The sequence below is a fragment of the Pongo pygmaeus genome, chromosome 5, assembly GCF_028885625.2.
Source record: "Pongo pygmaeus isolate AG05252 chromosome 5, NHGRI_mPonPyg2-v2.0_pri, whole genome shotgun sequence".
NCBI lineage: Eukaryota > Metazoa > Chordata > Mammalia > Primates > Hominidae > Pongo > Pongo pygmaeus.
This window is the reverse complement of record NC_072378.2, coordinates 15,577,626-15,603,997: the sequence shown is the minus strand read 5'-3', so window position 1 is coordinate 15,603,997 and position 26,372 is coordinate 15,577,626. Positions and strand designations below refer to the sequence as shown.

General features: G+C 37.0%; 1 protein-coding gene across 2 annotated transcripts in view; it reads left to right on the top strand.

Moving 5' to 3' along the window:
• The window catches only part of DTNBP1 (dystrobrevin binding protein 1), a 143,078-nt gene that overhangs the window by 3,720 nt on the left and 112,986 nt on the right, over positions 1–26,372 (top strand). The window contains exons 2-4 of one of the 2 annotated variants that reach the window (XM_054491182.2): positions 7,067–7,120; positions 7,841–7,891; positions 21,413–21,473. In XM_054491182.2, coding sequence (XP_054347157.1) covers positions 7,067–7,120; positions 7,841–7,891; positions 21,413–21,473 — 166 coding nt within the window. The remainder of the gene's footprint in view (positions 1–7,066; positions 7,121–7,840; positions 7,892–21,412; positions 21,474–26,372) is intronic. The other variant, XM_063665839.1, reaches the window with a different exon arrangement.

Here is a 26,372-nt window from a genome sequence, read left to right as displayed (position 1 = left end):
CAGCGCAGCTCCCGCTGTCACCCAGAGCAGCATCCTCTCTTCAGAGCTTCTCTGATCATTTTCACTTTCTGAAAACATATGAAGGCCCTAACTCTAGACAAATTTACTTTTTTTCATTTTTAGTAAAATAGGACGATTCCTTATCAGTCTCATAAGAGAATGTCACTTTGGTGGTGAAACTATGTCCAATGAGAATGAATTTCTACATTCCATTCAAACTTAGAAAAAGTGCAGCTTAAGACCATTATTCTTTAAGGGCAGTGTAGAGATTACTGGTGGTTTGGGGGGGAGCTCTAGGTTGTCCATAGACTTATGGCCTTTTTTGTAAATTTTTATGCATAGTAACAATTATGTCAACATTGAGAAAAACTAGTGATTACATCACATTCTTTCTGCCTTAATTGGGTGGTGGCCCAGCCGAAGGCCACAGACTGAAGAGGATTGGTCCTGAGCTTCACTCAAAGATCTTTTCCCCTAACCTAAAGTGAGTTGTGATTTGATTTAACTGAATCAGAATTCTTGGAGCCTTTTGGAGAGTTCACATAAAATATCCATTTTTACAGAGATTGGCTTGAGCTCTGGGGGAGACTTTTGGACATACCAAAGTACATGCTTCGAAGCCACTCTGGTCTTTGACTTTTGCCTTTTGAGCTGTTATGACCAAAGGCCTCAGGATTGAGGTATTTAGGCATGCAAACCCTTCAGGGAACTGAAAATCAGATTTACTGATGGGTTTACAGCTGCCTGTCACAGGCTGGTGTTTCCTGTTTGTGATGCACTGGGTTCCTGTGGTTAGGGATAAAAAACCTGCTATTGTTGCAGCTAGAGGGTGTTTCCCCCTCAAAGCCCTCACTGCCCCTGCCGCCCACCTCCACCCCTGCCCAGTGTCCTCCTTCTGTCTTCTTCCGTCCTTGTAGTATCTACCAAAACCTGCACAAAGGGGATTGGAGCCAGTCATCTAAATTACAATGTGGTCAAATGGTGAAGTGTTGCTTGAAGTGTTGACTTTTCCAGGATTAATCATCTTCTTAAAGAGAAAATAATCTCAATATTCAACTTGATTTAATAAATACCTACTGAGTTCCTATTAAGTGCCAGTGCCAGACATTAGACTAGGCACTCAAAGTGTCCTTTTTCATAAAAGCTTAAAAAAGATTTGAGAGCCCATATGCTCAGTTTTGCCTAGCCTTTCCTAAACAATGTCTACATATTGGGCCAGATCCTGTGGGTACAAAGGTGACTAAAACAGTCTCTGCCCACCAGATGCCCTAGACTGGTGCTGATGTAAAGCAAAGCGGAATGAGCAGAATGTTAAAAGATACAAATAGTGTGGTATGTGAGTCCGAGGAAAGAGTCATTAGTTAGGATGCATTTACAGAAGGCTTCAAAGAGGAAGGGGTTTCTAAAACTAGGCCTTGAAGAATGAGGAGAAATTGCGATAGATTTGGATAAGCACATTTCAGAGATGGAAGCAGTCCTGGGAGATGAAGCTGGAAAGGAAGTTGAGTGCCTAATAATAGAATATCTTCAATGCTTTGCTTAATTAATTTGTCAAATATTTACTGAGTGCTTACTATGTGGCAGGCACTATTTTAGGTACTGGGGATATAGCAGAGAACAAACCAGATAGCAAGTAAGATCCTTACTCTCGTTCTAGTAGCAGAATATCTAGAAGGCCATAAGTTCTGTGGCTAAAAATCAGGCTAAGGAGAAGATGGCCTACCTGTATTTCCGGAAAAATGTTTCTGTATTTCTGGAAGAATAACTTGAGAGGCCGTGTGATAGGAAGATTGGGGATGGGGTAGAGGGAGATTATTTAAGAGGCTGTAATGAAGGTCCAGATGAGAGAGGCTAAGGCAGTGCTGATAGAAGTTTAAAGGAGGGCATGGATGTGTTAGGCACTGGTCGGATTAGACAGCAGTGAGAGATGAAAAAGGTGCAGAAATTTGAGAATGTGAATTTGGAAGTATCTTAGATAAATGGTGTCATATACCAACATTAAAGAATTTAAGAATAGGTTTGAAAGAGAAGGAACAGTAAACGGTGAATTTGTGATGAGCTAGCTGCTTGACAGCTGAGAAGCAATTGGAAATTTCTGTTGCGCTCAGGTGAAAGGTGAGAACTTGAAGCCATGTATTTGGGACTTAGGATAAAGGCATTAGGATGTAGATAGTGTAAATTCATCTTTTTTTCCTGAGTCTGTGCAGCTTTTGTGTGAATTTCTTAGGCTGTGGACCTTAGGTCATTTGCACTTTTAAGTGTGATTGAGGCTTTGGCTTTTCCCTGATCTCACTTAAGAGAGAGAAAAAATTGATGAACACTGATGTGAAAATGTAATAGATTGGATGTGCCTTATGACAAAATATGCTAATTCATACATTTCTGTGGTGCTTTAAAGCAATTGTCCTCACCTTTCCTAATAGCCAATGATGTAGACAGTTGGAAATTGAGTTACAAATAAATGAAACATCATGCAGGTTCCCCACGCTGTTGAATCACTGGCAGATCTCATCAGTCATTGTAGTACTCAATGCATCTTTGTTTATCTACATCTTTTTCTTTTCTTTTTTTCTCCGAGACAGGGTCTCACTCTGTCACCCAGGCTGGAGTGCTGTGGTATGCTCATGGCTCACTGCAGCCTCAACCTCCTGGGTTTAAGCAATCCACCCACCTCAGCCTTCCAAGTAGCTGGGACTACAGGCATACACCACCACACCTGGCTAATTTGTGTATATTTGGAAGACAGGGTTTCGCCGTGTTGCCCAGGCTTATTTACATCTTTTTACACTTTTTGTCTAAGCAGTTTTGTGAGTCACCCCCCTTTTTCAGTAAGAAGCCTCCATTTTAGTATTTTCTACAAAGCTCAAAGACATAAATATGCTGGTGTCAAATTAAGGTGAAGTCGTTGGAGCTATCTAAAAATAAAATTATTGAACTTTATGATGAATTTGAGGTTTAGTGCTTTGAACTTGAAAGTTGTCATTGGTAGAAAATAGTTGTCAGATGGCTCACTTAGTCTATATATTAATATGCTCACACAGCACTTATGTGTTCATGGGGTGTATGGTACTTGGGAGAAGACCAAGAATAGGGCTGGGCAAGCCTTTTGTAGGCACATTGGGAACCTCTACTTTATTTCACCTTAGCCCAGTAATGTAGTACATTGGTTTCTCAGCTTTCTTGATGGGGATCACCTTTATTATAACTTTCATTTGAAATTAGCTCTGTAGTTTCCAGAATGCCATTAAGGTCATATTTGGAATTTTATTGAATTCTCGTGGCAAATCTTTATGGTTAAGTATAATACTACCATTTTACATTTGAGGAAACTGGAATATTTCCCCTAGGTCAATATTTCCTTCACAGCATGCCATGATATTGTAGGACATTAAACAGACTTTATGAGTGGGTTGTTTCCAGGACGGAATAAGTTCTCCAGAGAAACTGGAGTTACCCTAAAATAAAAATAGTGGGGTAATTTCAGGTGAATTCTGGGTTTTGAGGATGTTATTTTAGAAAATACCTTTTTGGTTTTTTGTTACTTTCTTAAGTATATCTGATCTTTTATATTTTTCATCTTTCCTATAGCTACTTTGTTTGTTACTTTCTTTTTGTTTTTTAGCAGGGAAAAAGATGACTATTTCCAACTTTCCTATAGCTACTTTGTTTTCTCCAACAGTTTCTCTTCTGCATTTTGTCACATTGGCCATTTATTTGGAGAAGATGTGGTGAGAAAAGATGAATACCTAAAAGATTGTTTTTGTTATTAAAAATGTTTTTTGGCTGGATATGGTGGTTCATGCTTCTAATCCCAGCACTTGGGGAGGCTGAGGTGGGAGAATAGCTTGAGCCCATGAGTTCAAGACCAGCCTGGGCAACATAGGGAGACCCCTGTCTCTACAAACTAGCTGGGTGTGCTGGTGTGAGCCTGTAGTCCCAGCTATTTGAGAGGCTAAGGTGGGAGGATTGCTTAAGGCCAGGAGCTTGAGGCTGCAGTGAGCTGTGATTGCTCCAATCCACTCCAGTCTGGATGACAGAGCAAGACCCTTTCTCAAAAAAAAAATTGTTTGTATTTTACAAAGTCTCAAACACACACACAAATAGAATAACACAATGAACCACATATATCCATTGCTGAGATTCAACAATTTTCAGATATTGCCACATTTGCCTTGTCTCTCTCTTTATTTATAATGTAAATCTCAGACTTGCCTACTATACCTGTGATATGTGAGCTGCATCACTAAAAAGGAAACACGTTACATAAATGCAATGCTGATATCATAACTAATAAAATTAACACTAATTCTTTGATATTATCAATTATGCAGTCCATAATCAGACTTCTTTTGTTCTTAGAAATGACTTTTTACAGTTGGTTTGTTCAAATCCAGATCAGATAAGTTTCACACATTAAATTTGGTTAAAGACCAATTTTTAAAACAGATGACTGTTAAAGAGCCACATGGGGAATCTTTTGTTGAATCTTCCAGCAATTTTACTTTCTGTTCCCTGTAACACTCCTTTTTTCCCTTTCATTTCAAACTAGTTTTTTCTTTTTGTGGGTGGCGGGGAGGAGATGGGGTAGAGGGGCGGAGAAGAGAATTCCAAACTTGGCATATTACAATTAAGAAATTAAAAGTTTGTTTTAGGAATAAATAGTTGAAATACCAACTTGGAGATTTGCTGGATCATATAATTAGAGTAGTCCAAAGAGGATCTTAGGAATTCCCTTTCACACTCAGCTGTATAGAATTGTCCTCAGTCACTAAAAATAATGCGAGAATCATTTTGAGTATGAGGCACTGCTATAGATAACTGTCTGGGATAATTTTGCCTGAGATGTTCCAACTAAGTATTTTGATCAAACTTTATAGTGGAAATGGTAGAGCATGGCCATAAAAATTGTTTTCCCTAGCTTTTGCTTAATCTTGGTTTAAACCAGACGTACTAGTTTCCAGGGTAAGCTTAGAAATTTATATTAGACTTTTACACAATTTCCTAGACTTATCTAGAGAGATATACTAATTACTTTTGTATTAAAGAGATTGCTGAATCTTTTGAATATTGCAGAGGAATTGATCTTGTCAATATTTTATTTTTTGAAAAAGATCATAGAGTAATATGAAACTCTTTGTATGACATTAGCATTCTAATTTGGTTTTAAAAAATGCAGTTTAGCAGAAGTCCCCATATGGTGCTTAATCAGACGTTATAGACAGAAAAGATGGAATCCTGTTTCAGAACCAGCATGCATAGTTGTGCAGGTTGTACACTGTACTATGCATAGTTGAGGCATTCATGCAAGAGTCAACTTGTGTATTAGGACAGTTTCTGGCTGATGGCAGTAAAGCGTCTGGAGGAAGGAACACCTATTTCTGTTTTTACAAAGACTTTGTAGGGGTTAGCGGTAGTACTGTGGCCTATATTTTCAGTTTCTATTTACAAATGAATATTTGTTGAAGTGATTGAGAAGAATGTGTACATGATATCTCATTTTGTATGATATTACTGCATACTGTAGCACTCACTTATTGGCAACCTCAGTTATCTGTAACAGAGTCCACAGCCAAAATAAAGTAAAACTGGGCCAGTGAAGTGAAAATAAATTGTACAGTTTATGAACATCATATTTTACATTTAAAAGAGCCTATTAATTCTATATATGCAGCTCTAGCCCATTTATCTGTTTTCCAGTGCAATAATTTAAAAGCAGCAAGTAGAGGGGAGGAGACTGCTAGAGTTAAATAGCTAGCAGAAGCAGTGAGAGAGCTGACAGCCAGGTGACCAATGGTAGAGAAAGAAAATTTAGGAAAGGTAGACATAAGAGCCCAAACAAACACAAAACTACCATAGACTGGTTTCAGGTTAATAGATGAAGATGTATTTCTAGCTCAGAAGTATCAGGGGAGAGTACTGTTTTGCTGCAAAATGTAGTCAATGATATTCTTAATACTGATCCTGAGTTATCACAAAATGTTAAATGAGATATACCAAATCCTCTTTAATGAAAGAAGTTTGTAATATATTTTAAAAAGCTTTTTCTCAACTAAAATTTCAAATACTGTGGACGCTTAAAGAGATTTGAAGGCCTGGGTAGCATCTACTTAATGAAGTGTGCTGCTTAGATATCTTTGTTACCTATGGATTTCTCCTATGTGGAACATTCCTTTTTCTAAAGATGCCAGATAAATTATGTTTCTGTGGTCTGATCGCATTTAGGAATCTTGGTTCCTAAAAAAGGGACTTGGGGTAAGTAAGAATATGAAAATAAGGCCTGGCGTGGTAGCGCACACCTATAATCCCAGCTCTTTGGGGAGGCTGAGGTGGGAAGATCACTTGAGGCCAGGAGATAGAGACCAGACTGGGCAACATAGTGAGACCAAAATAAAAGTGAAACAAATAGCTGGGCATGGTGGCACATACCTGTAGTCCTTGTTACCCAGGAGGCTGAGGTGGGAAGATTGCTTGAGCCCAAGAGTTTGAGGTTACAGTAAGCTATAATCGCACCACTATACTCTAGCCTGGGCAACAGAGTGAGACCATCTCTTAAAAAAAAAAATTAGCTACAGATTTTCTGTTTGTAGTATCTAACATGTAGTAAACACTCAAATATTTGTTGTCTTTTGAGATACTTAATTCTTGCTTAAAAAAAAAAAAAAAAAGTAGCTTATCTGACCTAAAATTTTAACATGTGAAAATTTGTGGTTGAAAAATCTCTAGGCTGGGTGGGGTGGTTCATGCCTGTAATCCCAGCATTTTGGGAGGCTGAGGCAGGAGGATCATTTGAGGCATGGGGTTTGAGACCAGCTTGGGCAACATAGCAAGACTCCGTCTCCACTAAATAAAAAAAAGAAATTATCCAGGCGTGGTGGTGGGTGACTATAGTCCCAGCTACTCAGGAGGATGAGGTGAGAGGATCACTTGGGCCCAGGAGGTTGAGGCTGCAGTGAGTAATGTACATGTCACTGCACTCCAGCCTGGACAACAGAGTGAGACCCTGTCTCAAAAAAATAGTAATAATCTCTTGACTTGTAAAAATATTATATTTTATATTGAATTATAGGCTGAAGACTTTAAGTGACAAGTCAAGAGAAGCAAAAGTGAAAAGCAAACCCAGGTAAGCTTGTGCTAAGATTTTAACTTACTATGACTTAAATTTCATACAACTTTTGGTTGTGTTCACAATTGTGTAATTATATTAATGAACCTTAGATTTGTTGAGTGCATCTGACTACAAAATAATTTATTGATTCTTTCTAAATTTTGTTAACGGGAAAATTTTCTAATAAAATTGTGAAATGGTTGAAAAAATGGTGAAGTATAATTGTTTTACTCTGACAGTGAGTATTATTTGATCACAATTAGTCATTTTTAATTTGTATAAAAGCAAAAGTAAAAGTCCTGAATTATTGAAAAGCAAATTAATAATGAAATACTACTTGGCAAATGAGCCTCTTTAGCTATGTTACCTGTTTTATATGAAAACACCAGGATTGTGCTGTTTGTCCATTTTTTTAATAAAGTAAAGCATGTGACCAGATTTCATTTTCAACCTAGAGATGAACTGTGATCTTACATATTTGTTCTTATCCAACATTATATTAAATCATTTATTGTATTGTATGCTGAAGACAATCTGTGGGGCAAAATGATGGTTGATAGTGTGTTACAGTACATGAACTCTGAAATAAAACACATTTCTCTAAAAGTTTAGTAATTGTCATTAGTGATTTTAAAATATGTTACAATTGACAATGTCAAAATTCTTGAATGTACCTTTTTTTTTTTTCAGTTGGCTAAATCAAGAACAGTTTTAATAAGTGTTTCTTTTGGGCAGGACTGTTCCATTTTTGCCAAAGTACTCTGCTGGATTAGAATTACTTAGCAGGTAAGTGTTTTCATTTGTAGAGGAAGGTTATACTTCTGACTGTTTTACTGACCAAAAATATCTTTTAATTTTGTAGGTTAAAAACCTTAAAACAGCTAAATTTTACCTTAATGCAGTGATTGGAAATTATTTATGTATTATTTTCCTTGAGGGCTTTCACTTTTCACTCATTAGTACAAAGTCCATTCAAACTTTGAGCAGACAGATCACTATTGTATTTACAAGTCAATACTTTATGATAATATGTACGGCTTCTTTATTACAAGAAAATTGATTCTGGATTTAAGTCCCCAATAATTTTGTTTTTTTACTTTGATTCTTATGTCATTTCTTTTCCAATCCATTCTTTTATTGACATGGAGTTTAATGTTAAAATATATGGTCTTTTTTAGATATAACATCAAAAGCACAAACAACAAGATAAAAATTAGACACAATGGACTTGGTCAAAATCAAATACTTCTGTGTGTCAAAGAACACCATCAAGATAGTGGAGTGACAAAACATAGAACGTGAGAAAATATTTGCAGATCATATATATGAGGAACAACATGTATCCAGAATATATAAAGAACTTTTAAAACTTAACAATAAAAAGACAACCCCATGAAGAAATAGGCAAAAGACTTGAATAGACATTTCTCAAAAGAAGATATGCAAACGACCAATAAGCACATGAAAAGATGCTCAACATTGTTAGTCTTCAGGGAAACGCAAATCAAAACCACAATGAGGCCGGTCGCGGTGGCTCATGCCTATAATCCCAGCACTTTGGGAGGCTGAGGCGGGCAGATCACTTGAGGTCAGGAGTTTGAGACCAGCCTGGCCAACTTGGTGAAACCCTATCTCTTACTAAAAATACAAAAATTAGCTGGGCCTGGTGGTGCATGCCTGCAATCCTAGCTACTCGGGGCTGAGGCAGGAAAATCACTGGAGTGCAATGGTGCCATCTCGGCAGAGGTTGCGGTGAGCCGAGATCGTGCCATTGCACTCCAGCCTGGGCAACAAGAGCGAAACTCCATCTCAAAAAATAAATAAATAAATAAATAAATAAGTACAGTATATGGTTAAAGTATGTCATTATACATAGTTCTGTGCTTACTAATGTGCCATTTGACAGATGTGTGGTAAAGATGTATGTGGGAAAGGGTATGCTGCTTTTCCTTATCTGTATTTGTTAAGACACAATCACTGATACCTACATTTTCCTTTCTCCTTTCTTGTTCTTCATTAGGTTTCTTTTTATGGTTGCTAAATCTAGAGATTTTTCTTCTCTGAAGTGAAAAGTACTTAATATAATATTTTCTTCCTTTGTTTTGTTGTGTGAAGAACAGAAATGAACATGAAAGGAAATGTAGTACAAATTAATCAGTAATGTTTTGTTTACTATTTACATTTTATCTTTATTTTTTCTCTAGAAACGTAGTTGAAATAACTTCATTTTACTGAAAAATTTATGTTAGAGCTATCAACTTTTTGTGTGGTACATTTTTTGGGGATAAGGTTGCATTTTAGGAGTTAATATAGAAAATTTATATCCATAAGACGGTGTCAATAATGTGTTTATACATTGCACTGAAACAGTCTTTTCCTGTTGGAACTAAAATTGAATGTGGGAAAGACCATTTTAAATAGCAAATGTTTAAATCATATTTTTAATTTTAAAAATGTAATATACATAACATAAAATTTATCTTAACCATTCTTAAGTTTAGTAGTGCTGAGTACATTCACATGGTTGTGCATCCAATCCCAAAAACTCTTTTCATCTTGCAAAATGGAAACTCTGTACCTATTAACCAACAACTCTCATTTCTACTCCCTCCTCTCCATCCCAGGCAACCATCATTCTATTTGCTTTCTCTGTGAATTTGACTATTCTAGGAACATCATATAAGTGAAATTATAAAGTACTTTTGTGTGTGACCGGCTTATTTCATTTAGCATAATGTTTTCAAAGTTTATGTTGCAGCATGTGTCAGAATTTTCTTTCTTTGAAAAGCTGAATATTCGATTGTAAGTATGTACCATACTTTGTTTATTCATCTGTTGATGGACACTTGAGTTCCTTCCACTTTTTGGCTGTTCTAAATACTGCTGCTAGGAACATGAGTGACAAGCATCTTTTTGACACCTTGCTTTCAGTTCCTTTGGGTATATACCCAGCAGTAGAATTACTGGATCATATGGTAATTCTGTGTTTTATTCTTTCTGGAAACACCATACTGTTTTCCATAGTGACTGTATCATTTTACTTTCCCATCAGGATTGTATAAAGGTTCTAATTTCTTCCTATCCTCACCAACGCTCGCTATTGTTTTTTATTATAGCTACTCTAATGAGTATGAAGATTTTCCCCTGTGTTTTCTTCTAAGAGTTTTTCTTGTCAAGATTGTTTTGGCTATTGAAGGTCATTTGAGATTTCATATGAATTTTAAGATGTATTTTCTATTGTTTGCAAAGAATGTCATTGGGATTTTGATTGGGATTAAATTGAATCTGTGGTCGTTTTGCTTATTACAGATAACAATGTTAAGTATTCCAATCCATTAACATGGAGTGCTTTTTCTATTTATTGATGTCTTCTTTAATTTCTTTCAATATTGTTTAGTAGTTTTCATTTTATGAGTCTTTCATCATCTTTGCTAATTCCTAAGTATTTTTTGATGCTATCGTTTATGAAATTGCTTTCTTAATTGCTTTTTTGAATTATTTATTGGTAGTATATAGAAACAACTGACTTGTGTGTTGATTTGGTATCGTACTTTGCTGAGTTCCTTTATCCTGATAGTTTTTTGTGTGGAACTTTCAGGGTTTTCTGCATATAAGATCATATCATTTATGAATAGAAATCATTTTACTTCATTCATTCCGATTTGAATGCCTTTTATTTCTTTTTCTTGCCTAATTGCTCTGGCTAGACCATCCAGTACTGTGTTGAATCGAAGTGGAAAAAGCAGGCATCCTTGTCTTGTTCCTTGTCTTGATCCTGATCTTGCAGGAAAAGCTTTCAGTCTTTCAACATTGAGTATAATGTCAACTATGGATTTTTATTATGTTGAGATTGTTCCCTTCTACTTTTGGTGTTTTTATCATGAAAGGATGCTGAATTTTGTCAAATAATTTTTCTGCATGAATTAGGATGACCATGTGTTTTTTCCTTTCATTCTACCAATCTGGTATATTATTACATTGACAGATTTTCTTATGTTGAGCCATTCTTGCATTCCAGGAATAAATCCCACCTGGAAATTGTGTATAGTGCTTTTAACGTGGTGCAGAATTTAGTTTGCCAGTATTTTATTGAGGATTTTTGCATTAGTATTCATATGGGGTATTGGTCTGTAGTTTCCTTTTCTTGTATGCCTTTGGCTTTGGTATCAGGGTAATGCTGGCTTATAGAATGAGTTAGGATTTATTTCTTCCTCTTCATTTTCTTTTTAAAAAGATTTTGAGAATAGTCAATGTTGGTTCTTTTTTAAATGTTTGGTAGAATTCACCAGTGAAGCAATCAAGTCCAGGGTTTTTCATCTTGAGGTTTTTTATTACTGATTCAATTTCCCATTTCTTCAGGATTCAGTCTTGGTATGTTTTGTGTTTGTGGGAATTTGTCCACTTCAGCTAGGTTATCCAGTTTTTAGCATACATTGTTCATAGCACTCTCTTATAATCCTTTTTATTTCTGTCAGATTCATAGTAATAGTCCCACTTCATTATGGTTTTAGTAACTTGAGTCCTTTTTTTTCTTAGTCAATCTAGGTAAACATTTGTTAATTTTGATAATTTAAATTGGTTTATCTTCAATCATGTTGATTCTTTCTTCTAATCAAATGTGCTTTTGAACTCCTCCAGTGAATTATTCATTTCAGTTATTATACTTTTAATCTCCAGAATTTCTTATTGGTTCCTTTCTGTTTTATATCTACCATTGGTAGATATAAACGGTAGTGGTATTGATGTTACCATTTTGTTCATGTATCATTTTTCACATCTGACTGGCATGAGATTGTATGTATCTCATTGTCGTTTTAATTTGCATTGCTCTGATGATTAGTGATGTTGAGCATTTTTTTCATCTTTGTTGGCTTCTTATATGTTTTCATTTGAGAAGAGTCTATTCATATCCTTTGCTCACTTTTTAATGGGGTTGTTTTTTCTTGTTCATTTGTTTAAGTTCCTTATAGATTCTGGATATTAGTCTTTTGTTGGATGCATAGTTTGCAAAAACTTTCTCTCATTCTGTAGGTTGTCTGTTTATTGTGTTAATTGTTTCTTTTGCTGTGCAGAAGCTCTTTAGTTTAAGTCCCATTTGTCATTTTTTGTCAAAATTGTTTTTGAGGTCTTAGTCATAAATTATTTGCTTAGGCCAGTGCCCAAAAGGGTTTTTTTCTAGGTTTTCTTCTAGGGTTTTTATAGTTTGAGGTCTTACATGTAAGTCTTTAATCCTGAGCTAATTTTTGTATATGGTAAGAGATAGGGGTCCAGTTTTGTTCATCCATAAATGGCTAGCCAGTTTTCCTCGCACCATTTATTGAGTAGGGTGTCCTTTCCCCATTGTTTATTTTTGTTGATGTTGCTGAAGATCAGTTAGTTGTAGCTGTGTGACTTTATTTCTGGGTTCTCTATCCTGTTCCATTGATCTGTGTGTCATTTTTATACTAGTACTATGATGTTTTGGTTACTGTAGCCTTGTAGTATGGTTTGAAGTCAGGTAATGTGATGCTTCTAGCTTTGCTCTTTTTGCTTTGGATTGCTTTGGCTGTTCGGGCTCTTTTTTTGATTCCATATGAATTTTAGATTTTTTTTTTCTGATTTTGTGGAAAATGGCATTGGTAATTTGATGGAAATTGCATTGAATCTGTAGATTGCTTTGGGCAATGTGGTCATTTTAATGATATTGATTCTTCTAATCCATGAGCATGGAATGTTTTTCCATTTGTGTCATCTATAATTTCTTTCATCAGTGTTTTACAGTTCTCTTTGTAGAGATCTTTCACTTCCTTGGTTATATATACTAGGTATTGTGTGTGTGTGTGTGTGTATCTATTGTAAATGAGATTGAGTTCTTGATTTGGTTCTCAGATTGAATGTTGTTGGTGTATAAAAATGCTGTGGTTTTATTTTTATTTATTTTTTAATTTTTATTTTTTAGTTTCTCAAATGAGTTGATGCTATGAATTTTTGTACATTGCTTTTGTATGTTGAAAAGTTACTGAAGTTGTTTATCAGGTCTGTGAGTCTTTTGGAGGATTCTTTAGGGTTTTCTGGGTATATAATCATGTTGTCAGCAAACAGAGATAATTAATTTGTCTTCATCTTTTCCTATTTGGATACCTTGTATTTCTTTCTCATGCTTGATGGCTCCAGCTAGGACTTCCAGTATTATGTTGAATAGGAGTAGTGAGAGTGGACATCCTTGTCTTGTTCCAGTTCTTAGGTGGAATGCTTTCAACTATTGCCCATTCAGTATTATGTTGGCTGTGGGTTTGTCATACATGGCTCTTAGTATTTTCAGGTATGTTCCTTTGATGCCTTGTTTGTTGAGGATTTTTGTTATGAAGGGACATTGAATTTTATCAAATGCCTTTTCTGTGTCTTTTGAGAAGATCATGTTATTTTTGCTTTTAACTCTGTTTATGTCGTATATCACATTTATTGATTTGTGTTTGTTGAACCATCCTTGCATCCGAGGGATAAAACCCACTTGATCATGGTGCACTATCTCTTTGATGTGCTATTGGATTTAGTTTGATAGCATTTTGTTGAGGATTTTTGTGTCTGTGTTTATCAGGGATGTTGACCTGTAGTTTTCTTTTTTTGTTATGTCATTGCTAAGTTTTGGAATCAGGATAATACTAGTTGCATAGAATGAGGTGAAGGAGAAATCTCCTCTCTTCAATTTTTTGGAATAGTTTCACGAAGATTGGTACCAGTTCTTTGTACATCTGGTGGAATTTAGTTGTAAATCCATCTGGTCTAGGGCTTTTTTTGGTTGGTAGATTTTTTTGTTATTATTATTACTGATTGAATTTTGTAACTTGTTATTGGTCTGTTCAGAATTTCAGTTTCTTTCTGGTTCAATCTGGAAGGTGATGTGTTTCTAGGAATTAATCCGTTTCCTCTAGGTCTTCTAATTTGTGCACATAGAGATAGGTTCTTAGTCTCTGATGATCTTTTGTCTTTCTGTGGTGTCAGTTATGATGTCACTTTTGTCATTTCTGATAGTGCTTATTTGAATCTCTTTTCTTTTTTTCTTGGTTAATCTAGCCAGCAGTCTGTCAGTCTTGTTTATCTTTTCAAATAACTAACTTTTTGTGTTGATGATACTTTGTATGGTTTTTTTTGGTCTGAATTTCGTTTAGTTCTGCTCTGATCATAATTATTTCTTCCTCTAGCTTTGGGTTTAGTTTGTTCTTGCCTTTCTAGTTCTTTTAAGTGTGGTGTTAAGTTGTTAATTTGAGATCTTTGTGTGTTTTGGTGTAGGCATCAAGCACTGTAAATTTTCTTCTTAATACTGCTTTTTCTGCATCTCAGAGGTTTTGGTATGTTGTGTCTTTATTTTCATTTGATTCAATTAATTTTTTTTTATCTCTGCCTTAATTTCATTGTTTACCCAAAAGTCATTCAGGAGCAGGTTGTTTAGTTTCCATGTACTTGCGTGGTTCTTAGTGTTCATCTTGGTATTTATTTTGATTTTATTCCACTGTGGTCTGAGAAGATGCTCGATATGATTTTGATTGTTTTGAATTTATTGAGACCTGCTTTATGATTGAGCATGTGGTCAATTTTAGAGACTGTTCCGTGCACAGATGAGAAGAATGTATATTCTATGGTAGTTAGGTGGAGTATTCTGTAGATGTCCATTAGGTCCATTAGATTGAGAGTCTAATTTATGTCCAAATCTTTGTTAGTTTTGTGCCATGATCTGTCTGTCTAGTGCTGCTGGTGGGGTGTTGAAGTCCCCCACTGTTATTTTATGGCTCTTTTTTTAGGTTCTAGTAGTATTTTATAAATCTGGGTCTTGTGATGTTGCGTACATATATATTTAGGATACGATATCTTCTTGTTGAATTGAGCTCTTTATCATTATGTTGTACCCTTCTTTGTCTTTTTTTTTTTTTTTTTTTTTTTTTTTTTTTTTACTGTTCTTGGTTTAAAGTTTGTTTTATCTGATACAAGAGTAGCAACTTCTGCGCTTTTTGGTTTCCATTTGCATGAAAGATCTTTCTCCATCCCTTTATTTTGAGCCTATGGGTGTCATTACATGTGAGATAGGTCTCTTGAAGGTAGCAGAGGTTGGGTCTTGTTTTTTTAATCCAACTTGCCACTGTGTATCTTTTAAGTGGAGGATTTAGGCTGTTTCCTTTCAAGGTTAATATTGATATGTGAAGTTTTATTCCTTTGATAGTGTTGTTAGCTAGTTGCTTTGTAGTCTTGATTATGTGATTGCTTTATAGGGTCTGAGCTTTGTACTTATGTGTGCTTTTATGGTAGCAGGTGTCATTCTTTCATTTCCATATTTAGAACTCCTTTGAGCATTTCCTGTAGGTCCAGTCTGATGGTGATAAATTCCCTTTGTGTTTGCTTGTCTGGGAAAGATTTCATTTATTCTTTGTTTATGAAGCTTAGATGAACAGGATATAAAATTCTTGGCCAGCAATTTTTTTTTTAAGGAGGCTAAAAATAGGCCCCCAGTCTCTTCTAACTGTAAAGCTTTGGCTGAGAAGTCCACTGTTAGCCTGATGGGTTTTCTTCTGTGGGTAATTTGGCCCTTTTCTCTAGCTGCCTTTATGATTTTTGCTTTCACGTTGACCTTAGTCTGATGACTATTTGTCTTGGGGATGTCATCTTACATGGTGTCTCTCAGGAGTCTCTGAATTTCTTGATTCTAGATTTCAGCTTCTCTAGCAAGATTGGAGAAATTTTCCTGGATTATTCCCTCAAATATGTTTTCCAAGTTGCTTACTTTTTCCTCTCTCTCAGGTATGCTAGTAAGTGAAAGGTTTGCTTGCTTTACATAATCCCATATTTCTTGAAGGCTTTGTTCATTTTTTAAAAATTCAGTTTTCTTTATTTTTGTCTGACTTGGTTAATTTGAATGACTGGTCTACAAGCTCTGTAATTCTTTCTTCTGCTTTGTCTAGCCTATTAACTGTATTTTAAAATTCCTTTAGTAAATTTTAGAATTCAAGCAGTTCTATTTGTTTCTCTCTTAATGTACCTATCTTGTCTATCATGTGCTGAATCAGTTTTCTGGTTTCTTTGTATTGGATTTCAACTTTTTTCCTGGATCTTGTTGAGTTTAGTTGCAGTACATATTTTTTATTCTTTATTGGTCGTCCTATACATTTCAGTCTGGTTAGGATCCATTGCCAGAGAGCTGATGTGATCCTTTGAGATGCCAGAACACCCTGGCTTTTTGTACTGCCAGAGTTCTTGCACTGATTCCTTCTCATTTGAGGAAGCTGTCTCTTTTTATTTTGAATTTGCCATCATTTGGATGTGACTTTTTTTTTCTTTTTTTCCGTAAAGGTATGACTGTGGTATATGTTGTATATTATCATTTGCCTTTGTGTCTGGGTGCTTCCACAGGGCCAAATGCTATATGGGTTCCTTGGTTATGGATAGCTTCTGTGTAGTGGCTTTCTCAGATAATGCTTATTGTAGTGATGTATTGGCTGTAAGAACTGACACCTAACACCTTATCTCCTGTGGAGCTGAGGGTGTGGAGATCCCAGGGGGCTCATCTTGTGGACTACCTAGCACTAAGCCCTTTTTTAGCAGATTTTTATTTGGTGATGCAGTTCGGGCTGCAGTCCAGTAGATGGCACTTAAGAGTAAGAGCCGGCAGGTAGGCTGGCATTGGGTGGAAGCACCTGCCCTGAGTGGGCAGGGGATGGTGGCGGGAAGAAATCCTGTGGGGTGTGCTGAGGTCTTGGGGGAGAAGGTGGGTGGCTACACCCACTGCTCATTCTGTGCTGGCAAGAATGTGATCCACTTCCTATCATGCCCCTGTCACAAGGCTCCCAACCTTCATTTCATAAAGATTTTGTCCTTTGGTTCCCGGCTGCGGATTGTGGGTACGCTCCTCTGAGGGCTGCCACCAAAATGGGCTCAGGGAGAGTCTGTTCCTCCAGATGGGAGCAGGCAACTCTGCAACTTGTCTTCCTTTGCTGGGATGTTGCTGCTCTGTGTAGGGAGGGGGAGTTGGGCCCTACCCTTCCTGAAAGCTTGAGCTGTGCAGGGCTCACTTTCGGTAGAGGTGGAGCCACTACAAGAAGCATGAAATACGTTGTGTGTCCAAGTGCATGTGCTGGCCCCTGGCAGGGAGAACACTGCTGCATCAGCAACAGTGTAGGGGGATGCAGGAGATGACCCCTTCCCCACATCCATTCCTGGGTAATGATACTTCCTCTTGTAGCAGTTGGCACTGTGCCTGCATTTCCTTTGTCCCAAGGTGTGCTTTTGATGGGCTGCACTCTCTTCCACTTAGGGATGGCCCACGCAGGGGGTTAGATCTCCAGAGATCTCACAGTTACCTGGGGAACTGCTGATTCCCTGTGCTTGCCAAAGTTAGAGTGGTCTGTGGGGTGTGTTTGCAGGGAATCTGGTTGTGTGGTGACTCAAGGGCAGAGAATCCCTGGGCAGGGCAGCATCCCACTGCCGGCGCGTGACGAGTATGGTATCTGGCACCTGAGAGGAGTGTGGACACGCCTGTACACACGAGTTGGCCACCAGATTCTCCAGCTCCAGGAGGTTTTCAAGTCACCACCAATAGTGTTGTTCTGGGTCACAAGGGCAGATGAGTGCTCTCCAACAGTTTGGTGGTCAGGAGATTGTTGGAGGGGTAAAGGGAGCAGAGAACTACTCCCACCTACCCTTTCCTCAAGGCTCCAAGGTCCTGGAGGGTCGATCTCTGCCAGAGTCTTGCTGCTTTCCTTTTCTGCACCCCAGCTTCTTCCCATGGGCACTCTGACAGGTCCTGGCTCCCTTCCCTCAGTTTTCTGTCTAGAATTTGTCCACTCACCAGTAACTTTGATGTATTTTTTGAGAAAAACTGGCTTTTGATGTCCCTAGTAAGCCATCTTGGGACAAAAACAAAAACACACATACACACACACCACAAAACAAAAAACAATTGCATCTGTTATTGAATGTCCTAGTCTTTAAGTGTCTGGCTCTCCAAGAGGGAAAGGAGAACAAAGAAAGGGGACAAAACCTGACGTTGGCCTTTTAAATCCTCTGAAAATTGCTAGCCAGAGCAGGAGGGGTTTGCAACAGTAGCTGCCTCTGTGTCCGCATCTCCCTGATTAGAAGCAGCAATTGTGATCAGAGCACAGACTCCCTGATGTTTGGAGCACAGGGTCCTTATTGGCCCACCTTGACTTTCATAAGCCGTGTACAAGCTACTTCAGGAACAAGTGCATGGCTACCTGTCCAGGGGTTGGGGTGGTGGATGGGTAGCTGCCATTGTGCTAAAACCTGAAGTCGACTGAAATGAACCTCAATTTACCCTCCAAACCTTCCCCTGGAAGTTGCAAGCCTTTAATAGATTCTAGAGTCCCAAAATAGTTACATCAGACAGATTCTGCCAATGTGATTGTGGTCTAGGTAGGGTGACAGATTCTAGATGCTTCTTACTCTGACATCTTCTATTTCCTAAACCATAATGTTTCAAAGAGTGTAGTACAACACAGTCTACAGTTACTTTCCTATATTCCTATAGCTCTAATGCTATATAATTAGTCCTTTCCTTTGTCTACCAAGTAAGGTAATTATTTACATGTGTGTTCATCTTCCTAACTGTATTGTGAACGCTTCCACTAGTCTTCTCATAGTATGCATAGAATATATTCAATAACGATTTGAATGCAAGAATTACACATTATGAATGTGGCTTCTTCATTTCATCATCATTGACTTGTGATTTTTAAAGATGTTTGAGTTTGAACACAGAAAAATTGAAGGAGTTTACATCCAGTGTCTTTATCTCAGTAAAATGGAGTAAGTTCATCCATCTGTTGAAAGTGATTGGATGGGGATGAGTTTCAAGGCGGCATGAGATGTGTAGTACCTGCTGTGTGTACTTCAGGGAACAATCTAATAGCAATAAATTTTTTTTAAGTGCTGATTGGCAGCTAAGACCCATGCGAGGTTGGATAGCATGCATTGTAATGGATTTAGTGCCTTTCTCCAAACTGCTTCATGTCATAAAAGTAGAGCAGAGAACGTGAATGGTTGCGATAGTCTAGGTTTAGAGAATGCTGAAAACAGTAGGAAAATCATGACTGAACTAGGTGCTGAACTAGGAAAGTAGAAATGAGGGAGGGTGATGTATAATGGCAAGGTGGATGTGAAAAGCATACAAAATAACGGGGAGAAAAGGAAATGATGAGATGTTAGGAAAAGTGATCTGGAGTCTAAATTTGGCAAGTGAGGATTAATTTTCTCTTTCCCACTGAGTTAAGAAAATGATAGAAAATTTTACCACGAAGTCCTGAATTTTCAATTTATAATTAGTCTGTTTCCTCACTCAACAGACATTTAATGTGTCTCTTGTTTGTTAGGTTCTGTGCTAACTACCAGGACAACAAAGATGCAAGAGTAAAATTTATATCTCAGCAGTTCTGGTGCCTAACAGTGCTTAGCATTTAGTAAATACTTGTTGATTTTAATTGATACTTACATAATCTGATACATCCAAGAAAATTTTCTAGCTTTCTGTTAGTCAACAATGACAGCAGGACTGTATTATTTGTGTGACCTTCCACCTTAATTTTCATCACATGTGGACTCTAGTATCACCTGGATTATTCAGATTGATTTTCTTACTTAAATTCATAGAAAAATTGTGAATCTGACTATGAGGGGAGGCAATATGAACTCATTAAATATGTATTCCTGTTTGGAGAAATATTAGCTGAATAGCTAGAATTTTAGATTGAGAAATCAGGTTTTACATCAGCAATCAAATGAATAGTAGTTTAGAAGTTTTATTTTTTAACTTCTTATTTTGAAATAATTTCAGATTTACAAAAAAATTGCAAAAGTAGAACAAGCAATTTCAGCTTTCCCAATGTTAGCATTTCATATAACCACAGTACAATGATCAAACAGAAAATTAACATTAGTAAATACTTTAATCCATAGGCCTTATTCAGATTCCATCAATTATCCCACCAGTGTCCTTTTTTCTGGACTAGGATCCAATCCAGGATCACACATCATATTTAGTCACAATGTGTCCCTTACCTTCTTTAACATGGAACAATTCTTTAGTCTTTGTCTTTCATGATCTCAGTACTTTCGAAGAGTACTGGCCAAGGCTGGGCATCATGGCTCATGTCTGTAATTTCAGCACTCTGGGAGGCTGGGGTGGGTGGGTCACTTGAGTCCAAGAGGTTGAGGCTGCAGTGAGCTGTGATCACACCACTCCAGCCCGGGTGACAGAGTGAGACCCTGTCTCAAAAAAAAAAAAAAAAAGTACTGGCCAATTATGTTTCAAAATGTCTATGAATTTGGATTTTTCTATTTCCTTGTAATTAACTGTAAGTTAGTACTTTTTTGGTAAGAATACCAGAAGAGTAATGTTATTATATCCTTCCCAGTGCATCACATCAGGAGGCACATAATGTTGATGTGTCTCATTACTGTTGACATTAATTTTGATCACTTTATTAAGGATGTGTCTGCCAGGTTTCTCCTCAGTTAATACTGTTTTCTCACTTTTAGTTAATGATTATCCGATGGGCAGATACTTTGAGGCTGTGTAAATATCCTGTTTCTTTTTGTGCTTTTACCCACTAATTGTATCATCCATTAAAATTCTTTTTAAAACAATTATTACTATTGTGTTTACCAATTGGAGATTTTTTTTCCTCATCATTTCTTTTAAAATTATTAATTGGGGCTGGGCACGGTGGCTCATGCCTGTAATCCCAGCACTTTGGGAGGCCGAGGCGGGCAGATCAGGAGTTCGAGACCAGCCTGGCCAACGTGGTGAAACCCCGTCTCTACTAAAAATACAAAAATTAGCAGGGCGTGGTGGCATGCACCTGTAATCCCAGCTACTCAGGAGGCTGAGACAGGAGACTTGCTTGAACTCTGGAGGTGGAGGTTGCAGTGAGTCGAGATCGCACCACTGCACTCCAGCCTGGGCGACAGAGTGAAACTCCGTCTCAAAAAAAAAAAATTACTAATTGGATTTCTATTATAAGGAAGAGTTTTTCTCTTCTCTCTCATTGATTTATTTATTCAATTATTTACATCACCATGGACTCAGGGATATTGTATTCTTTGAGTTATAATCCATTACTACCATTATGTATTTTGTTGCTCAGATTGTCACAGATTTGGCCACTGGAAGCTCCGTCAGGTTGACGTCTGTGTCCTTGCAACATGTCCCCATTATTTTTTGAGTGTTTCCTTTCCAGTACCACAGGATATTCCACATTCATCTTTAGATAGTATTTCCTTTTAATGTGTGGTTTGCATTTCAAATTATTTTTTGCTTTTTTTTAGGTATGAGGATACATGGGCTGCACTTCACAGAAGAGCCAAAGAATGTGCAAGTGCTGGAGAGGTAAAGAATTGGCTAATCTTATACTCGTGGCAAACTTTCCTTTTTCAGTGCTAAATGGTATTTTTAAAAAATTGAACTTATAATTGTTTGTGTCAAAATGTTTTGCAGGATATCTGAAATTGAATCTAGTCATTGATTATGAAACTCCCTGAATAAAGCACCTTTTTATCATTTCTCTGTCAAGTAATTTAGTTGAGCTAGAGAGTTTATAACTTTTATTCTAAGGACAGGTAAATACTTGTTTTATGTAGATATAATGCTCTGAATTTTAGTCTGATGAATTTGCAATATATGTAAATTATAAGACATCTCTTTCTACCCTATATAAGACATCTCTTTCTACACTATTTAAGAATTCCTTATTATTTGGTCAAAAAAACTTAATTTTGCTCAGTCTATCCAAAATTATTAATTTGCCTAACAAATAAATACAAAAATTTCAGGGGTCATCCTCAGTTCACTTAGAAGAACAAAGTATTTTTAAGCACTAGTGTCTTGTAATTTAAATGACTTGGTAAATGTACGTAGCCAAAATCGAATACTCTCCTCGGTGTTGGTGATGTCAATCAAACCTTATTTTTTTCTGAAATGATTTCTGTAATTCTGACTTTAAATAAATTTAGACTGATTTTCTTTACCATTTACCTAAATTAATGAAGCTGTAGTAGTTATATACAACACAGGAATATATATGATAAAATGTAGACACCAGCATTTCTCTTAGAACTTACTGAGAAGAAGAAAATGTAGGTTTCTGGTAGTAAGGCAGAATAGATACTTTGAAAAGCCCTACAGCTATAAAACACTTAAATGTTGGATATATTTTTTAAAAGTTCTTTAAGATACATTAACCCACAAAAATTAAGGGAAATATAAAGGGCCAACAACAACAACAATACAACAAAACAGAACAGGGAACTGAAATCAGAGTCATTAAAACAAAACAAAACAAAACATGGAAGTCGGGATCAAAATACTAAAACAAAAGCTTTGGAGATTTGTGGGAATAGGAGACTTTGTCTGTGGGGATCTGAATCTGAGACTTTTGATAAAGCTCTTTGGACTTTGAGGTGGCTACATCCCCCTGGTGAAAGCTTAAGCTAGGGGAAAAAAATGTACCTGTTGGCTAAAGGAGTCAACAAGGAAACCTGTCTGTCTTCCTAACAAGTTGGCATAGCCTCATTTCTTGATTTGTTACCATGGTATTGGCCTCATGGGAGTATGGGGTTCTAAGTTATATTTCCTGCCTGATAAAGGAACCTCTAAGTTAAGAAATGAAAGAGTTGGCTGGGCACGGTGGCTCACGCCTGTAATCCCAGCACTTTAGGAGGCCAAGGCGGGTGGATCACCTGAGGTCGGGAGTTTGAGACTAGCCTGGCCAACATGGTGAAACCCCATCTCTAATAAAAATACAAAAATTAGCTGGGCGTGGTGGCACATGCCTGTAATCCCAACTACTCGGGAGGCTGAGGCAGAAGATTCGCTTCAACCTGGGAGGTGGAGGTTACGGTGAGCCAAGATTGCGCCATTGCACTCCAGCCTGGGCAACAGAACGAAACTGTGTCTCAAAAAAAAAAAGAAAGTTGCAGGTGATTTGTGTTCTTTGACACCCAACAAAAACAAATGCAAATTCTCCATGGATGAAACTGTCTAAACCTAGGTCCCTCAGATTTCCACAGATTAAATCAGGCTCCCTGTCCTCAAAATGTTAGCAATCACACAAGTAAACCACCAAAAGTTTGAGTCACCAGAACCAAAGAGTGAGATTTAGACCCATAAAGGACTGTAAGATACTGCACTATTGAATATTGACTGTTAAATAGTTATATATAAAATCTTTCAAGAGATAAAAGATGGACTTAAACATGAGTAAGAAGAAGGCACTATCAAATATTTTAAAGTTATTGAAATTATAAACCCAAAAGATGTGCTTAACAGCAATTTGAGGCAGCTGAAGAAAGAAATAGTGAAGTACAAGAGAGAGTCAAAGAGTACACAGAAAGGATCTCAGAAAGAAAATGGAAAATATGAAAGAGGAATATTGATAGGCAGAGAATACTTATAAAAGGTCTTTAGGTTGAACCAGGTGAGATTGCCAATATTCGACGAATTTTTATCTGTAAAATTGCAGTTTCATATGAGTTAGCCCAACATATCCAGTAAACCTAAATAGTTCTAGAAAGAGCATGAGGGAAAGACAGTGTAGGAAAAACATGTCTGAGAATTTTCCATAAATGAGGTATATAAATCCTCAGATCCAGAAAGTACAACAAACAAGCAAGATAATAATCCATTCCTAGACACCTCATACTGGAGCTACAGAACCCAGTTAAGCATGGTGGCTCACGCCTGTAATCCCAGCATTTGGAGAGGCTGAGGCAGGTGGATCACCTGAGGTCAGGAGTTTGAGACCAGCCTGGCCAACATGGTGAAACCCCATCTCTATTAAAAATACAAAAATTAGCTGGGCATGGTGGTGTGTGCCTGTAGTCCAAGCTATTCAGGAGGCTGAGGCAGGAGAATCGCTTGAACCTGGGAGGCAGAGGTTGCAATGAGCTGAGATCATGCCACTACACTCCAGCCTGGGCAACAGCAAGACTCTGTCTAAAGCAGCAACAACAAAAACTACAGAATCCTAAAGGAGAGAAGACCTTAACTAGAGAGAAGATAGATCACTTATAAATGAATGAGTTCCACAGCAGACTTTTCAAACTGTTGTCAAGAATTAGAGTAAAAGCAAGACATACTCAGATAAAAACAGATTTTTCTATCAGCAATCATCCAATAAAAAAACTTCTAAAGAATGTAATTCAGAAAAAAGGAAACTCATTTTAGAAGATGGGTCTGAGATGTAGGAAGGAATAGTGAGCAGAGAAAATGGTAAACACAGATAAATCTAAACAGTGGGACATATATATTAGTTATCTAATTTGTGGGGTTAAAATAATAGAAGAATAATGCTAGATAACAAAGCATGTAAGATGGAAGGCAGATTATCAGCGTTCAAGCATTCTAACACTTCTGTATTATTTGGGGGAAATGTATTGATATTGATTAACCTCACTTTTAAAAGTTAATTATGGAGGGCAGAATTTCAAGGGTAACCACATACAAAAAAAATAGAAAGTGGTTGGGTGTGGTGGCTCACACCTGTAATCCCAGTGCTTTGGGAGGCCAAGGCAGGCAGATCACTTGAGGTCAGGAGTTCGAGACCAGCCTGAGCAACATGGTGAAATCCTGTCTCTACTAAAAATACAAAAAATTAGCCTGGTGTGGTGGCAGGCACCTGTAATCCCAGCTACTTGGGAGGCTGAGACAGGAGAATCACTTGAACCTGGGAGGCAGAGGTTGTAATGAGCTGAGATTGAGCCACTGCACTCTAGCCTGGTAACAGAGCAAGACTCCGTCAAAAAAAAAAAAATGTTTATCTTCTAAACTAGTAGAAAAAAACTAGAACAATGGGAAAGAATTCAGTCAATGCAAAAGATGACAAGAAACCAGAGGAAAATGCATAACAGCAGAATAAACAGAATAAGATAGTAAATGTGAATATATCTGCAGCCTCAATATTTTTAAATGATTAATCTGGACTGCTAAAGGGCATATTTTGAAAGACAAGGAAAAGTCTATTAATAGTTTATAAGCTACTTACAAGAGAAACACCTAGAACATTAGGACACAGAAAGATTGAATGTATGGGCATACCTCAGAAATATTGTCAATTTGCTTCCGGACCACTGCAATAAAGCGAATATTGCAAGAAAGCAAGTCACACAAATTTTTTAGTTTCTTAGTGCATATAAAAGTTATGTTTATACTATACCATTGTCTATTAAGTATGTCTAAAAAAGCAATGTAATACCTTAATTAAAAAATACTGTATTGCTTAAAAAAATGCTGACAATTGCCTGAGCCTTCAGTGAATCATAACCTTTTTTCTGGTTGAGAGTTTTTTTTTTTTTTAATGTTTATAGCTGCCGACTGATCAGGGTGGTGGTTACTGAAGGTTGGGGTGGTTGTGGCAATTTCTTGAATAAGACAGCGATGAAGTTTGCTGCATCTATTGACTCTTCCTTTCACAAAAGATTTCTCTGTAGCATGCAATGCTGTATGATAGCATTTTAACCCATAGTAGAACTTCTTTCAAAATTGGAGTCAATCAACTCCTCATCCATTCATGTTTGATCATGAGATTGCGGCAATTCAGTCACATCTTCAAGCTCCACTTCTAATTCTAGTTCTCTTGCTATTTTTACCACATTTGGAGTTACTTCTGAAGCCTTGAACCCCTCAAAGCCATCCATGAGAGTTGGAATCAATTTCTTCCAAACTCCTGTTAATGTTGGTATTTTGACTTCCTCCCATGAATCATGAATGTTTTGTGATGGCATCTAGAATAGTGTATTCTTTCCAGGAGGTTTTCAGTTTAGTTTGCTCAGATCAATTGAAGGAACTTCTATCTACGGCAGCTATAACCTTATAAAATGTATTTCTTAAACAATAACACTTAAAAGTTGATATGACTCCTTAATTCATAGGCTACAGAATGGATGTTGGGTTAGTGGGCATGAAAACAATGTTAATTAACAGTTGCTTGTGTGCAGTAACTTGGCCTTTCCATGCTGGACACATATAAGCCATGCATATTAGCTGTCAATACTCTGTTCATACAGCCTCAGTGTGTAGACAATTTGAATTTCTAACAATTCTGATGTTCTAACAATTGTATTTGAAATGCAATTCGAGAATCTACTCACATGTTGTTTTAAAATGTGTATCAAGCTTAAAGTTTTCCTATATATATAAAACTTGCTATTGATATTTGCAAGGCTTATGAATATTGGATAATAAAAGGCATTCTACCTGGGAGACATTCTTCAATGTATGCCTATGGTGGCA